Source organism: Cannabis sativa, chromosome 2, assembly GCF_029168945.1.
Source record: "Cannabis sativa cultivar Pink pepper isolate KNU-18-1 chromosome 2, ASM2916894v1, whole genome shotgun sequence".
In the NCBI taxonomy this organism is placed as follows: domain Eukaryota; kingdom Viridiplantae; phylum Streptophyta; class Magnoliopsida; order Rosales; family Cannabaceae; genus Cannabis; species Cannabis sativa.
This window is the reverse complement of record NC_083602.1, coordinates 71,107,357-71,124,438: the sequence shown is the minus strand read 5'-3', so window position 1 is coordinate 71,124,438 and position 17,082 is coordinate 71,107,357. Positions and strand designations below refer to the sequence as shown.

Sequence of the window (17,082 nt, the reverse complement as noted above, 5' to 3'; positions counted from 1 at the left end):
GTCTAATTTGAGAATTATAATTGATTAATCAAAACCAATTAAATGAGTCTTACAAGTAATATTGTCTCAACTAGTGGCTATATAAACGAGCTTCCAATAAGCAGATCAAGAATTTATAACCTAAATTCACTGACTTATTAATTCTTCGTTGAATCCACGCATAGAACTTAGAATTGCACTCTCAGTATATAGAACGCTCTATATGTTCCACCTATAGACACGTCAATAGTTATCCATTGTTATAATCCTAATTTGATCAATGATCCTCTATATGAATGATCTACACTGTAAAGGGATTAGATTACCGTGACACCCTACAATGTATTTTATCCTTAAAACACTTAACCCCGTATAAATGATATTTCAGCTATGTGAAATGAGTACTCCACCATTTATTTTCGTTTGGTCAAGCTCGAAGGAAATCATCCTTTACTTACTATTCGCCAGATAGAAGCTATAGATTCCATATTTATGTTAGCGCTCCCACTCAATTGCACTTCCGTGTTCCCAAAATGTACGTATCACCCTGACCCCAAAGTAGGCTTAACTAACAAATCAAAGAACACGAATAAGACTCTTGAGATTGAGCCTAATCATATCAGGATTTAGATCATTTGATCGAGGATCAACTAGGCGATATTGACTTGAATAGATATTACGGTAAGTTTGATAAATCTATGTCAAAGTTCAATATCGGTCCCTTCCGATGCATACTCCATGCACCCAACCTGAGCTTTACTTTAACCAATGCTCTGGAAAGAACATAGCTTTTCTCCAAATGCAAGTAAACTCTGTTGTAGATTATCATATCAGTAAAACCCTGTGTCTGATAAATCTAGGAATCTTTATTCACATAGTCATGTTTACTTTCCAATGTGTTGACAACACAATAAACAGGATCAAGTATGTGAAAAGGGTTTCAAATGACTTTATAAATCAAATAGACAAGTAATTGATAAAATGAACCAAAACATACACAAATGAATGAAAAAATACTTCTGTTTCTTTATTGATATTGAATAAATTGGATTACATTAAAATGGAGTTTTATTTTAGGACATAAAACCCAACAAGTGGGTCTATCAGTGTATATCCACTATTTCCCTCAACATTTGTCTTAATGGAGGCATGGTGGGTAAAATTGACCCTGAGTGTGGTATTAGACAAGGGGATCCCCTTTCTCCTTATATCTTCATTTGGGCTGCAAACATCTTCTCTCACATTTTGGAGGATGCTCTGGCTAAAGGCAAAATTAAGGGTATCAAGCTGAGTAGAAATGGGCTCGCTTTTCTCTTCTCTTTTTTGCGGATGACCTTATTCCCGTGGGACGAGCAAATATTGCTAAAGTTAAAGGTTATTGGGAGTATCTTGAGAGATTCTGCAATTGGTCCGGCCAACGTATCAATAAACTAAAAACATCAATCTTTTTAGCAATAATACTAATGTCGGTATGAAAAGACGTTGTAAGGAGTTTTTGGGGATTGATGGTACTATTGGTAACATTAACTATTTGGTGCATCCCCTCTTCAGTTACCAAAATAAGGATGCAGACTTCCATTTGTGAAAACCCTCTCTAAAGCTGGTCGTGCCACTATGATTACATTAGCTGGCCTTGCCGTTCCAATCTACACTATGCAAATGACAAAACTTTACGAAAGAATGGCATCCAAAGTAGATGGCTTGATTAGGGATTTCTGGTGGGGTTGTGAGAAAGGAAACCGGGGCATCTACCTGAAGGCTTTGGATAAGTTGTGTCTCCCCAAATCTCGGGGTGGTTTAGGTTTTCAAAAAGTTGCAGAGATGAATCAAGTTTTCCTGGCAAAATAGGGTTGGCTTCTAATTAATGAGAATCAATCGCTCTGCTGCAGAGTTCTTAGGGCCAAATACATGAAAGAGAGAAACTTTATGAATTGTTCCTATAATAATTATGATTCCTGGTTCTGGAAAAATGTTGTCAAAGCCCAATCTATTCTGAAGAAAGGTGCCTATAAGCTTATTAATGATGGGAAAGATACATAGATATGGGAAGACTCGTGGGTGATCCATGGTAAAGATTTCTCTGTAAGGCCAGTCGTTAATCATGTTGGGTTTTATGCCCTAAATAAAACTCATTTCAATATAATCTGATTTACTTATTAATATAGATCAGAAATAACATTTATTGTTGCATGGTTCACATGATTTATTTCATGATTATATGTACATAATGTATAAATTCATCTGAAACCCTTTTCACATACTTGATACTGTTTATTGTGCCGTCAACACATTGGAAAGTAAACATGACTATGTGAATAAAGTTTCCTAGATTTATCAGACACAGGGTTTTACTGATATGATAATCTACAACAAGAGTTTACTTGCATTTGGAGAAATGCTATGTTCTTTCCAGAGCATTGGTTAAAGTAAAGCTCAGGTTGGATGCATGGAGTATGCATCGGAAGGGACCGATATTGAACTTTGACTTAGATTTATTAAACTTACCGTAATATCTGTTCAAGTTAATATCGCCTAGTTGATCCTAGATAAAATGATCTTAATCCTGATATGATTAGGCTCAATCTCGAGAGGCTATTCGTGTTCTTTGATTTGTTAGTTAAGCCTACTTTTAGGTCAGGGTGATACGTACATTTTGGGAACACGGTAGTTGTAAAGCCCGCTTGGTTTAATTTGGAAATTAGCAGTTAATTATGATTAATTATGAAATTATTTATAGCCATTTAAATAATTTATTATACTGTTATTTATTGAATTCAGAAATGCATTGCTATGTCATTCAGTAGTTTTCATATTTTGCATTTCCGGTGCCCGGTATTTTGGAACTCGGTGTTTGGCTCAGTAGAAATCACAACTTAGCATGTTAGTAGTTTGGGACGGTTTATTAGACATTGGGAATGTCGGGAATGGCCGGGAATTTAGAATTTCCCAAAAATACCCCTTTAGTGATTAATATGTGGTTTTAGTGTGGAGGGGCAAATTGGTCTTTTTGCCCCAATGATGTTTTGTCTTTTAGTGATTTTATTAAATGGAAAATAAATGTTTATTTTATTAATAAATGGCTGAAATGAATGATATATGTTTATTTTATTTCATTTTTTCATTTTACAAAAAAATCACAAAGTTAGAAATTCAAAACACTCTCTCTCTCTCTCTTTTCCTCTCTCTCTCGGCTGAGTGTGTGGGTGCAAGGAGCTGGGTTCTTGCTTTGATTTTCAAGTAATTTCTCTTCCAATCTAAGCATTCTTCAAGCTAGGTTAGCTTCTCTTCATTGTTTCTTTAAAAATTGTTGAGTTTTGATGAATTAAGTTGAGTAATGCATGATGATTTTGGTGATGTTGCTGCTGTTTATTGTTGTTGTTGTTTCCTTGATTAAAATGTGAATTAATTAGGTTTAAGTAGATTGAATTGCATGCTTGAGTTCCTTGTTCTAGTTGGTTAGATTTTTATGTAAAAAGCTTGGGTTTTCAAAGAAAAATGGAGGTTTTGGTGGTTGTTATGTTTGCATGAGTTTGATTCTAGTTTCTGAAGTTGTTATTAGCTTGATTATGAGTTTGAAGCATAGATTGAATGCATGTTAGGTGATTTTACTCAAGTTTGAGTTTAGAACTCAAAGCTTGAGCTTTAATGGTGTTTTGTGAATCTGTGAGTTCTGGGTAGTCTTTGTTGCCTTTGAATGGTTATTTGGGTCATTTAAAACAGGTCTGGAAGATCTTGTGTGATTTGGGTTGGAATTGATCGAGTTATGAATTTTTGAAAAATTCCTGCGAGGAACCGGAATTCCGGTTGTGCAACCGGAATTCCGGATGAGGGTCCAGTAATTCCGAGAACCGGAATTCCGGTTGCAGAACCGGTCTACCGGTTGGGGAATTTTCAGAAACCCTAGATTTCCTCGATTTTATGTTTTAGGGGGTATTGCCATGCTTTTTATCGATAGGGAAACTTTTAGTTCCTAGTTTAAGTCCCCGGGAAGTGATTTAGCGTGTCACTTATAGTGTTGTGATTTTTATGGTTTAGGAGCCTGTAATCCGCCGCGCAGTTAAAGTTCCAGTCAGGTTGACCGGCACACCTGAATTCGAAATCCAGGTAAGATTAGTATAACAGTATGCATATGTAGATTACATGTTTAGCGTGCATGTAGGAAGCCTATTAGATTACATTAGTTATGTATGTTGGCTTCGAACCATCCAACCCTGTCACGTCGGTACAGGCTGGAGTATGACCAGCAGCCGGAGTATGACCGGTTCGACCGATCAGGCTGACACTTGGTTGGTGGTTTCGTACTATTGACGTATCCCATCGGTACAGGCTTGAGTATGACCAGCAGCCGGAGTATGACCGGTTCGACCGATCAGGTGGATATAGTAACACGTCGGTACCGGCTGGAGTATGACCAGCAGCCGGAGTATGACCAGTTCGACCGATCAGGCTGTTACGTGTCAATAGTACCGTCCCTATGAACGTTCAGAACTCAGTACCGTGTTGGACACAGCAGTAGTGGCTCAGTACCGTGTTGGACACGGCAGTAGCGGGACTCAGTATCGTGTTGGACACGGCAGTTAGGGTTATGATCAGGGGTATGGGCGTCTGATCATAACTGGGATTATGTATGAGTATTATTATGCTTTTCTTACTGAGTCTGTCGACTCACAGTTCTACGTTTATGTGTAGGTAAAGGCAAGGCTAAAGCTGATGGACCGTGAGCGAGCTTATGAAGGTTGTACATGTCGGGGCGTTTAGGCCTGGAGCGTACGATCATCGGGACAGCGAGGCTGATTTTGTAACTAGTCGCTAGGCGACATTATTTTGTATAAACAGTTAAATCTTTTTGTAAATGATTTTGTAATCGGGATCCCGAGTCTTTTGTAATATTATTTTCTAAGTTTAATTAAAAAGCAAAAATTTTAATTAATCACGTTTTTCCATAAACCTCGTTGATTGCAACGAGCTGCACAACATGTTTAAAAATCACGTAATACGCCTATGTTAGTTAGGGTGTTACAGTAGTGCAATTGAGTGGGAGCGCTATCATAAACATGGAATCTATAGCTTCTATCTGGCGAATAGTAAGCAAAGGATGATCTCCTTCGAGCTTGACCAAACGAACATAAATGGTGGAGTACTCATTTCGCATAAGCTGAAATATCATTTATATGGGGTCAAGTGTTTTAAGGATAAAATACATTGTAGGGTGTAACGGTAATTTAATCCTTTTACAGTGTAGATCATTCATATAGAGGATCAGTGATCAAATTAGGATTATAATAATGGATAACTAATGATGTGTCTATATGGTGGAACATATAGAGCATTCTATATAACTGAGAGTGCAATTCTAAGTTCTATGCGTGGATTCAACGGAGAATTAATAAGTTAGTGAATTTTAGTAATAAATTCTTGATCTACTTATTGGAAGCTCTGTTATATAGACCCATGGTCCCCGCACTAGTTGATATAATATTGCTTGTAAGACTCATGTAATTGGTTTTGATTAATCAATTATAATTCTCAAATTAGACTATGTCTATTTGTGAATTTTTCACTAAGTAAGGGCGAAATTGTAAAGAAAGAGTTTTAGGGGCATATTTGTTAATTATGATACTTTGTATGGTTCAATTAATAAATATGATAAATGACAATATTATTTAATAATTATTTATAGTTATTAAATAGTTAGAATTGGCATTTAAATGGTTGAATTAGAAAATTGGCGTTTTTGAGAAAATTAGATGCAGAAAAGATAAAACTGCAAAATTGCAAAAAGTGAGGCCCAAATCCACTATGTAGGGCCGACCACTTTTGTAGGGTTTTTCCCTCTGATATTTTCATTATTTTAATGCCAAATAATTCAAACCTAACCCTAGTGGAATGCTATAAATAGATACTGAAGGCTTCAGGAAATTTACACACTTTTTTCTGACACTTTCTGAATCAGAAAAACCTGAGCCTTCTCTCTCCCTATCTTTGGCCGAACCCACTCTCTCTCTCTTCCTCTTGAATTTCGAAATTCTTAGTGTATGAGTAGTGCCCACACACAGCAAGTGATACCTCAATCATAGTGAGGAAGATCGTGAAGAAAGACATTCAGCAAAAGGAGTTTCAGCATCAAAGATTCAGAGAAAAAGATCCAGGTTCAGATATTGATAATGCTCTGCTACAAAAGGGAATCAAGGGCTAGATATCTGAACGGAAGGAGTCATATTATTCCGCTGCACCCAATGTAAGGTTTCTTAAACTTTATATGTGTTTAATTTATCGTTTTAGAAAGTTCTTATTTAGGATGTTAATAAACATACTTGTGAGTAGATCTAAGATCCTGGTAAAATAATTTCCAACAAATCATCCTAATGATTTGCGGTGGGTTTTTGATTTGATGTTAAATGATAGAGATTGGGACATTGGGAAGCTAAACTCCCTTTTCGATTCTAAAACGGTTCGTAATATTTTGAAGGGGGAAAGCCGAGTGGTTAGGGGAAAGATTGGTGGATTTGGACCAAAGAGCCTTTGGAAACCTTCTCAAACAAGTCTGCTTACCTGGTCCAAGCCCTTGATTGAGCTCTTCCTTTTGTTGTGGCTCCTTCCCTTTAGAATAGGTTGTGGAATAGTAAGGTGCTAGAATGCCATAAGATTTTGTGGTGGTGTATCCTCTCTGATGCGCTACCAATTCGTGCTCTTCTGGCTAAGAGAATGCATATCGAAGACACCTCCTATCCTATTGTGGAACAGGTGAGGAGTATATGGAGCACCTCTTTCTTCATTGTAAATGAGCTTTCTATTTGTGGAGATCCTCCCTTTGGGGGTTTGTTCGGTTCTTGGATTTGGTGGTTCTATGTGGGATTGGATTAATTTTCTGTGGGGCCTTAAGTCAAAGGGTGTTAATGTTGGTAAGTGTTCCTCTATGCCTCGATAGTAGTGGATACGATTTGGCAGGCCAGCATCAAACGTTATCTTGACCTATTACTCACTGTTTTGCAGATTATGGCTCTTGTTTGTTCCCATCTCCTCCAGCTACAACCGCACTCGTGTGGTCCTCCCTGAAGACAGGATCAAGATTAACTGTGATGTTAAAGAAGGGAGTGAGACTATGGGTGTGGTGGCTTTGGCTAGAGATTATATAGGCAAAGTTTTGTAGGTTACTACTGATTTTCTCGACTTCACTGATCCGCTTATTGGTGAAGTTAGAGCTCGCTTACTCGCCATGAAAGCGACAATTTCTTTGAACTACTATTTTGTGATGATTGAGAGCGATTCTGAGATAATTATCAATTCCCTGAACGGGTCCTTTTTCTATTTGGAGTATTGGTAACTACTTGTATCAATGTAATAAACTCCTTTTTATTTTTTATTTTTTATTTTTGAGTTGTAATTTTTCTTTTATTTCTAGACTGTAATTTTACGGCCTATATGGTAGCTATGTGGTAGCTAAATGGGCGTTTGCTCATAACTTATCTGGTTTGGTAGAGGTATCTATTATACCAACAAATATCATTTATAATGACTGGGAAGGTGTAATTTATTTATGGCTAATTAGGATTTTTACCACCTAAACTTTAACATGTACCAAATCATGCTCTTTGAATTTTTCTGGCTGTTGAAAATTCTCCTTTAACTATTAAGATTGTTAGATTTAAGGACTTTTGTTTAATTTCATTCAATTTTACTATTTCAGTGATTGTTTATGTACTGAACCATGCTCCCAAATCACGCCCCTCGAAATTTGACATGTACTAAATCATGCCCGTGAACTTTCATCTATGTTAGATTTTTTTTACTAAAATTAGACAAAAGTTCTTAAATCTAATAATCTCAATAGTTTAAAGAAATATTTTTAACGACCTTAAAAATTCAGTGAATATAATTTAGGGTAAATAGCGGCATAAGTACCCAAAGTTTTAAGTTTGCAAGCGGCATAAACCCAATATTTATTTTTAGTGGCATAAGTACCCAATGTTTGTAAAACTGTAATTTTCCTCCAGTTTTGTCAATTCAGACTCCGTTTTGAATTTATTAAAGGAACATTTGGAAGTAAATGATGCTATATATTTTTGTCTAGACCCAATGATCTAGAATTTGGACCTTATATGTGGCCTATTTAAGAAAATAACAGAGTTTGTACTGACGAAATTAGAGAAAAATTACAGTTTTACAAACATTGGGTACTTATGTCGCTAAAAATAAACATTGGGATTATGTCACTTACAAATTTGAAATTTTAGGTACTTATGCCACTATTTATCCTATAGTTTATTACATGTCAAAGTTCGAGAGACAAAAATTCTAATTAACTTTTATTTATCTATAGATGCTACTTTTGAAAAAAAAAAAAAGCGTGTAATTTTAGCCTAAGCAAGCTTAAATCTTAAGCAAAAGCCAGCTCTCTTTACCGAGAAAATCAACGACCAATAAAAGCTACGTTTCAATTTTTGCCATTGAACCACCGATTTAGTTTGTCTCTGCTCTTGTACTAATAAAACATTCTAATGGATTGTTCCAAAAAGAATAAACTTTCGCCAATGGAGAATCCCGACGCCCCGGCGGAGGAGCTACGGGATCGCCGCCCGCCCGCCCTTGGAGATCTCCGAGTTCTCCCCGATGAACTCGTCTGCGCCATCTTGGAGTATCTCACTCCTCCCGACCTCGCTCGTCTCTCTTGTGTCAGCAGGTTTGTTTTACTTCCTTACCCTAATTGCTGTATTCATTTCTTCTGAAAACTTAGTTGTTTGGAAAATGAATTGTGGAATCAGCGAGAACCGAATAGGAACTTTGACGTTATGGAAATTGTTAGTGTAATTTTTGTTTCCTATCTTTTTAATTTCCAGTGTGATGTACATATTATGCAATGAAGAACCACTATGGATGAAGCAATGTTTTCGAAGTCTCAACGGTCCAATTCAGTACAAAGGCTCCTGGAAAAGAACCACATTGCATTTGTTGTATGTCTCTGAAATTTAGCATATCATTACATATTTGTGCTTTTTGTTATTTAAATTATATCTCTTTTCGCTTGTCTCCTTGTTAAATTTTGTTTACAACTTATATATTTTTGGATGCAGAGGACATCTAGTTGGAGAAACTGATGAACTTGGCGGAAAACAATTGCGTTTTGATGGTAATTAATAATTTTTGTAAAGACCATTGGCCGCATCTTAGTCTTTTATGTTGTGAATTTGATTATATTGTTTTGTATTATTCATTTATTCTCCTTAGTTCGTTTTGAAGATCAGTGAAGAATATATATATATATATATATATTTATATATATATATTTTTTTGAGTACTTACTAAAATAAGCTTTTTCCATTGCCTGTTTACTTTTGTCTCAGGATTCAACTCTTGGTTCCTCTATAAAAGACTATACAGGTGCTATACCACATTGGCGGGTTTTGATTTTGACAAGGGAAATGTGGATAGAAAGGAAAATCCTTCTTTAGAAGAGTTCTATTGCGAGTATGATGGGAAGAAACCGGTATGTTGATAACAGTTTACTTTTTGAGTTTGCAAGAGTATACTGAATTTAGATGGTAGAATAGCTTCTTCCCTATTCCTTACAAGTGTTATGGGTATACATTGCACCTTGAAAATAGAGACCTTGCTTTTTCACGGACATTATAACACTTCATTGAAATACATCACAATTTTCTTAAAGTGGGAAGACTTTTTTAAATTTATTTTTACTAACACTAATAAAACAGAACCTTATTTATGGAGAAGGCCTTTTACTTCTTGTCGTTAGTAGTCCTTTTTTCTTTCTTTTCAAGTAATGTTCACATTGTCAGCGATTGAACCATGTTAACAGATTTTGCTTAATGGCCTGGCTGACACTTGGCCAGCAAAGCATACATGGACAACAGACCAGTTATTGATGAGCTATGGCGATACATCATTCAAGATTTCTCAGAGAAGTTCGAATAAAATATCGATGAAATTCAAAGATTATGTCTCATACACGAAACTGCAGCACGATGAAGATCCCCTGTATATTTTTGACGACAAGGTACATTGACGGTCATGCATTTGTATATGGCATGCTTTCTTCCTCTCTCTCTCTCTCTCTATGTATATATATATACACACGCACATACATTTGTGAGTATGTTCTATTTTATTTTATTTTGAGCTAGTATAATTTTTGGGCAGTTTGGGGAAGTAGCACCAGGCCTGTTGAAGGATTATAATGTGCCTCATCTTTTTGAAGAAGACTTTTTTGATATCTTAGACAGAGATCAGCGACCTCCATTTAGATGGCTCATTATTGGACCAGAGAGGTCTGGTGCCTCTTGGCATGTTGATCCAGCTCTTACCAGTGCTTGGAATACCCTTTTATGCGGTCGTAAAAGGTGAAGGTCTATTATCAGCTTAAAAGCAGTATACTTTTAGCCCTGTCCTGTTGAATGTGGTCATGTGAAGTGTTTGAAAATATAATCTCCTTGAAACTAGGCTTTTTTTCTACTTGGGTTAATGTTTGCACACTGGCTTTTTTTCTAGTTTGATTAATTAACAACCAAGGCTTCTCTGAAACAATCTTCCAAAGCCTGATAAACTATCCCAAGTGATAATCCACAATCGGCTATACAATCTTCTCCTGTTTATCCATCTAAAGCGCTTGGTAATCTTTTTTATACAGATGGGCATTGTACCCTCCTGGAAAAGTTCCTTTAGGTGTAACGGTTCATGTAAATGAAGAAGATGGTGATGTCGCCATTGATTCTCCAACTTCACTGCAGGTATACCATTCAAATGCTCTAGCTCTTTCTGTAATTGGGTATCTTTCTTTGCCTTATAAATTTACCCTCGAGGAATTTTATATATGTGAACAGTGGTGGTTAGATTTTTATCCACTCCTTGCCGATGAAGATAAACCAATTGAGTGTACTCAACTCCCTGGGGAGACAATTTACGTTCCAAGTGGATGGTGGCATTGTGTCTTAAATCTAGAAACAACTATTGCTGTTACACAGAATTTTGTAAATTCTCGAAACTTTGAATTTGTTTGTTTGGATATGGCACCTGGATACCGTCATAAGGGAGTCTGCCGTGCTGGTTTGCTTGCACTTGATGATGATGGTTTTGAGAATATTGTCAAAAACATCTCTTATGATAATGACGATTTGAATTGCTCTGACCTTTTAAGGGAAGTAACAAGGACATTAATTGAACCTGGAGAGAATCCAAAATATGGAAAAATGGATCATGTTGCCAAAAATTACAAATTGTGGAAAAATGGTTTCTCTTATGATATAGATTTCTTAACTAAGTTTCTTGATAAAGAGAGAGACCACTATAATTCTCCTTGGAGCTCAGGTAATTGCATGGGACAACGGGAAATGAGGGAATGGTTGTACAGGCTTTGGGTAGGTAAACCAGAAATGCGAGAGCTAATATGGAAGGTACTCAATTTCTTTCTATTGTCGAACCACCCATTATTCTTTTCGTTGCCCTGTCTGTTCATCTGAGTATATATTAGCCCCTATTATTGTTATTAAAAATAAAAAACTGTAACTAGAACTTCTCTTAAAGGCCTTAGTAAATTTATTTTTTTGAAATACTTATTTTCTCCTGTTGTTAGTCTCCTTACTTTTAATGTTACAGGGAGCATGTATCGCACTAGATGCAGGCAGATGGTTGGAATGCATGACTGAAATATGTGTCTTCCACAATTTGCCTCGCCCTACAGAGTTTGAAAGGCTTCCTGTTGGCACTGGTAGCAATCCTGTGAGTTAGTTTACTATGATTCAAGATTATAACTTCTATTGTGATATACAAATCAATATATATGCAAATGAAGTTTGAAGTAAAGAATCTGACATGTCATTGGCAACAGGTTTATCTCATGCCGAATTGTGTGGTGAAAATTTTTGTTGAAGAAGGACTGGAAACCTCACTTTATGGTTTAGGCACTGAGGTTCATCTTCTTCTTGTTCTTCTTCTTTATATACGTACGTTTATTATATTTCTGTGTGTGCATCTTTTGTACGTATATTTGTTTTTGACTTGTGTGTATTTCACAGCTTGAATTTCACAGCCTTCTTAGTGAAGTCAACTCTCCTCTGCAAAAATATATCCCTGAAGTTTTGAGCAGTGGGATACTTTACCTTGAAAATGGGTCTTATAAGATTGTACCTTGGGATGGAAGTGGAGTTCCTGAAGTTATTTCCAAGTGTGATTTTCTTTCAGTGAAGAAAGAAGGTAGCTTTCCTTTTGGCATATGGAGTAAGCAACAATATGACTATAGAAAAGCTGGGATGACGACTACGTCATTCAATTTAGTTGGGGGCACTAGGATATGGCCATACATGATAACAAAAAGATGCGAAGGAAAAATATTTGCACAATTGTAAGTTATTTTAGTTGGTGCTTCTTTAAGTCGCGTTTGATGATATTTATCTGTAGGTGTGTAGGTAGCATAATTCTGACTTGAGCCCTTTTTTCTCATATTTCCTTTTGCAGAAGAGATAAACTAAACTGGGAAGAGGAGCTAAATTTAGCTTCCTTTCTCGGTGAGCAGCTACGCCACCTTCATTTGTTGCCACTTCCATCTCGTAATTCAAATTTATCAGATACTGAAAGTGCAGTACAATCTAACCATACTAATGGTTATGGGGAAGCTTTTGATGAATTAAACATGCCAGCTGAATGGGACATCTTTGTCAAAACTCTAAATAAGAAGAAAAAGGATGCCTCTAACCGCTTGACTACATGGTACTACTATATGTACACACTCAAGAGGATTACAATTCCCGTTTTATAATGATGTGTCTGTGTGCGTGTGCATATGTGTCTGTGAGAGAGAGAGGGGGGGAGGAAGGGGTGGAGGGAGGGATCCTTTTTTCTTTTTAAAGAGTTCATGCTTTTTAAACAAACCTGTATCTCTTATACATTTTTGCTCAAATCACATGCTCATCTGGGACTAAAGATGCTGAAGTTTGTACTTGAATGCTACTCATCTATGAAGCTTTTGCTACGTTGCCTATTGTTGTTGATAGATTTTCTTTGGGTTGATGTGAAACTTTTACTAAAGTGTTTGAGTTACATTCTGCAGGGGGGATCCGATTCCTAGCTTTCTAATTGGGAAAGTTGATGAATACATCCCAGATAATTTTGCTGAATTGCTATTTGCTTTTGAGGTCTCTTACTCATCCATCCACATGCTTAATCATGTCAAGATCACTTTGTCAGAATGATCCACTGTCTATATGTTTCTATATATCTTGACCCTTCCTTTTTTTTTTTCTTTTTGTTTCAGGTTGAAAATGACAAAAGCAAAGTTTCTAAACCCCTCTCCTGGATACACTCGGATATTATGGACGACAATATTCACATGGAACATGGTAATAAGAATTCTAAATTGAGTGAAGCTTTGAAAGAAGCTAGTTCCCCATGTAATAGCTCCATGAATGGCTGTGATGACACTTCAATGGAAAAATCATGGCATCCTAGTCACCTTCTTGATTTCAGTGATCTGTCTGTCGGTTAGTTCTTCCATTTGAAAATTACTGGTCCATTTATTGATGTTTATGTGCTAGTTTACTGTATATTTCAATTATGATCTGAGTAAATTCTCATGCGTGATATGGATAGATGGAAACTGAAGTATTTATACATACATAATTTCTTTTTTCCGTAAAACTATACGTACATAATTTGAAATATGAAACAATGTATTACTTTCTTTGTGCTGCGGTACCAATTTACTACTTTCTTTATCAATACTTTAGTCTTTTATTTCTTTTCCCTTTGTTGTGTAGGTGACCCCATTTTCGACTTGATACCCTTATACTTGGATGTTTTTAGAGGTAACCCCCGCCTCCTGAAGCAGTTATTAGAAAGTTATAAACTTCCATTAGTGAAAAGTTCATATCAGCCCAAGTCAGGGGAGGGTGGTCACAAGTACGAACGATTATCATACCATGCTATGTAAGTGATATTCACCTAGTCTTCGTATATGTTTGCTCGTTCATCTTATCTCTCTATATTTCCTTGAATTACGTGCAATATAATATGTTAGATATTTTGGTAAACACACTGCATATCTACCATCTATATCTGATAATTGGATGTGCATCATTTGAAGAAAGTTGGAATGAGTTTGAACCTAGAAAAATTGTGGTATTTAAAAGGTATATAAATATCAAATAATATGACGTGTACCACAATTTGTTGGATCTTGTGACTACTGTTGTTGGAGAAGAAATATATCTGATAATTGCACTCATTTTGATTAGTTTCCGCATTTCCTCCTAGATTACATTTTGTTGGAGGAGAAAAAGGCTATAGGTGACCCCATGTTTGACTTGATATTGGACCCTTTTTGGAAAGAAAGTTGTTTCGGAAAAGTCTTGGAATGACATTCCTATACTAGGTGGCGTTTGGTTGGGAGAAATGAAAACATAAAAATATGAATGAGAATGGGAATTGGAATAAAATAAAATTTAAAATGTATAAAATAAAATTGATAAAAAAATTACTAAATTTTTTCTCATGTTACATTGGAATAGTCTTTTTTCTATTTCAAAATAGAATAGTCATATTACCAAAATGATAGAAAAGACGTTCAATTGAAATGACATTCCAATATTTTAAAATGCAACCAAATAAAGAAATAAAATGAAAATTATTTATATTTCATTCTATTTTATTACCTCCAACTAAATGCCACCTAAATTTCAACCAAACAAAGGAGTAAAATGGAAATGTATTCATTTTCATTGAATTACCTATTCACAGAGCGGAGCTTAATTATTGAACAACTTATTTTCCCGGTGAATAAACAAAGTTTCTGTGATGACCACAATAATAAAGTTGCATAGCAACTATGTCTAAATCTTTTTTATTGATCCCAATAATGACTTTAAGTTTGGATTTTTTCATTGTTCTATTTATAATTTTCTACAGCACTGCATACGCTACACAGTGTCAACTTTATTATCAACTAACGTTTTTTATGTGTCATCATCCACTGTAGGTGCTATTGTATTGTTCATGAAGATAATATATTGGGAGCTATATTTAGTATATGGGACGAACTAAAAGAAGCAAAATCCTGGGAAGAAGTTGAGCACACTGTGTGGGGTGACTTAAACAGTTACAAAGGTCTTCTTTGATCATTTTTATTTTTTTAAAAAAATAATAAAAAAATTTCCAACTTTTGCAGAGAATCTTTTGTTCTAAAAACTGTACCAAATTTGTCTGTAATAAATATATAATTTTTAATTACAATAATTAGTGAGGGACTTTAACACTTTTGTTTTTTAATTGTAATGTTGTAATAATTGTTTTTTTTTTTTTAAAAAAAAAATATATATTGTTTATTGATTATCACTTTACTTTTTATTTACATCTCAAGATATTAATGTACATTGTTGATTTATTGTGTTGAATCATGCAATGGAGATGGTCTTGACGAAAAACTGATTATTTCGTTTTTCCTCAACCATTTTGTTGCAGTCTATGTATCAGCATATCATTACCTTGAATCGGCATTAAGTAATCTCGACTCAAGTGGGTAGCTAGCTTATCAAGTTGTTGGGCGTGATTGTACGGGAGTGGCTGAACGGTCAAACAAAAAAATTAGCATAAATCATTTGTTGCGAATATTTACACATGTATCATTCAAGTAGTAATTCACACGAGAGGTCGAATCTCAAAAAATTGTAATTTAGTACTAACTAAATTGGATTATAATTTCTATTTGGTAAAAATGAAAATTGGTATTGGAAATGAGAATGCAGAAAAATAAAATAAGCAATAAAAGAAGAGCAAATATCAATAATTAAAATTTAGGGTAATTAATATCAATTGGACCAATTTTGTATGGTCTAATGTAAGTTTAATTCTTGATAGCGGATTAACTACTTATATCTATATTCTTATTAGGATATATAAAATCCAAATTATATGTAAAAGTCCTACAATTCTGTAGTGAATTACACATAATTTGCATTAGGCTAATTAAGATTTTCTTTTTTCCGAACTTTGACATGTACCAAATCATGTCCCTTGAACTTTTTTGGCTGTTAAAAAATTCTCCATGAACTATTGAGATTGTTAGATTTAAGGACTTTTGTCTAATTTTAGTAAAAAAAATTCTAACATAGATGAAAGTTCAGGGCATGATTTAGTACATATCAAAGTTTGAGGAACATGATTTGGTAGATATCAAAGTTTGGGGAGCATGGTTTAGTAAATAAACAATCACTGAAACAATAAAATTGAATAAAATTAGACAAAATTCCTTAAATCTAATAATCTCAATAATTCAGGAGAAATATTTAGCAGCCAAAATGTAAAGACCGCTTAGTTTAATTTGGAAATTAGCAGTTAATTATGTTTAATTATGGAAAATTATTTATAGCTATTTAAATAATTATTTATACTGTTATTATTGAATTTTGAAATGCATTTTATGTCATTTAGTGATTTTCATGATTTTGCATTTCTGGTGCCCGGTAACATGGAACTCGGTGTTTGGCTCAGTAAAATCACAACTTAATATGTTAGTTTATTGGGACGATTTATTATTAATTGGGAACGTCAGGATTGGCCGGGAATTTAGAATTTCCCAAAAATACCCCTTTAGTGCTCTTTATGCTATTTTAGTGTGAAGGGGCAAAATGGTCATTTTGCCCCATTGTTATTTTGTCCTTTAGTGGACTTAGAAATGGAAAATAATGTTAATTGATGTTATTTGTTGGCGGAAGTAAGGGTTGTAATTGCATTTCACTCTCATTATTCATAGATTTCAAAAAACTTAGAAAATTAGAAATTTCAAGAACTCTCTCTCTCTCTCTCTCTCTCTCTCTCTCTCTCTCTCTCTCTCTCTCTCTCTCTCTCTCTCTTTTCGGCCAAGCTTGGGAATTGCTAGGGCTGGGTTTTCTTGCTTGATTCAAGTGATTTTCAGCAAGTTCAAAGTAATTCTAGTTGAGGTAAACCTTGTTCTAGCTTCTTTTCTTGTTTCTTGGAAATTTTTGGGAAGAAAATGAAGGTTTGCATGCTTAGTTTAGGTTGGTGTTGTTGCTGTGATTTTGTTGTTGTTTGCAGAGGTTTAAGCATGATTATTTGAGTAGATTAGAGCTATTTTTGATGCAT

General features: G+C 35.1%; 1 protein-coding gene across 2 annotated transcripts; it reads left to right on the top strand.

Moving 5' to 3' along the window:
* Window positions 1–8,320: 8,320 nt before the first annotated feature.
* LOC115718969 (lysine-specific demethylase JMJ21) lies at window positions 8,321–15,315 on the top strand. Of its 2 annotated transcripts, XM_030647802.2 has the most exons (16): window positions 8,321–8,659; window positions 8,817–8,930; window positions 9,051–9,106; window positions 9,321–9,463; window positions 9,794–9,991; window positions 10,135–10,334; window positions 10,622–10,721; window positions 10,815–11,384; window positions 11,587–11,709; window positions 11,819–11,899; window positions 12,006–12,331; window positions 12,445–12,696; window positions 13,037–13,121; window positions 13,241–13,466; window positions 13,743–13,911; window positions 14,960–15,315. In XM_030647802.2, the coding sequence occupies exons 1-16, from the start codon at window positions 8,478–8,480 to the stop codon at window positions 15,096–15,098; spliced, it is 2,964 nt and encodes a 987-aa protein (XP_030503662.2). In that variant the 5' UTR covers window positions 8,321–8,477; the 3' UTR covers window positions 15,099–15,315. The 2 variants fall into 2 exon arrangements, with proteins under 2 accessions (XP_030503662.2, XP_060966832.1); XM_061110849.1 differs by having other exon boundaries at window positions 8,340–8,659; window positions 10,622–11,384.
* The last annotated feature ends 1,767 nt before the right edge of the window (window positions 15,316–17,082 follow it).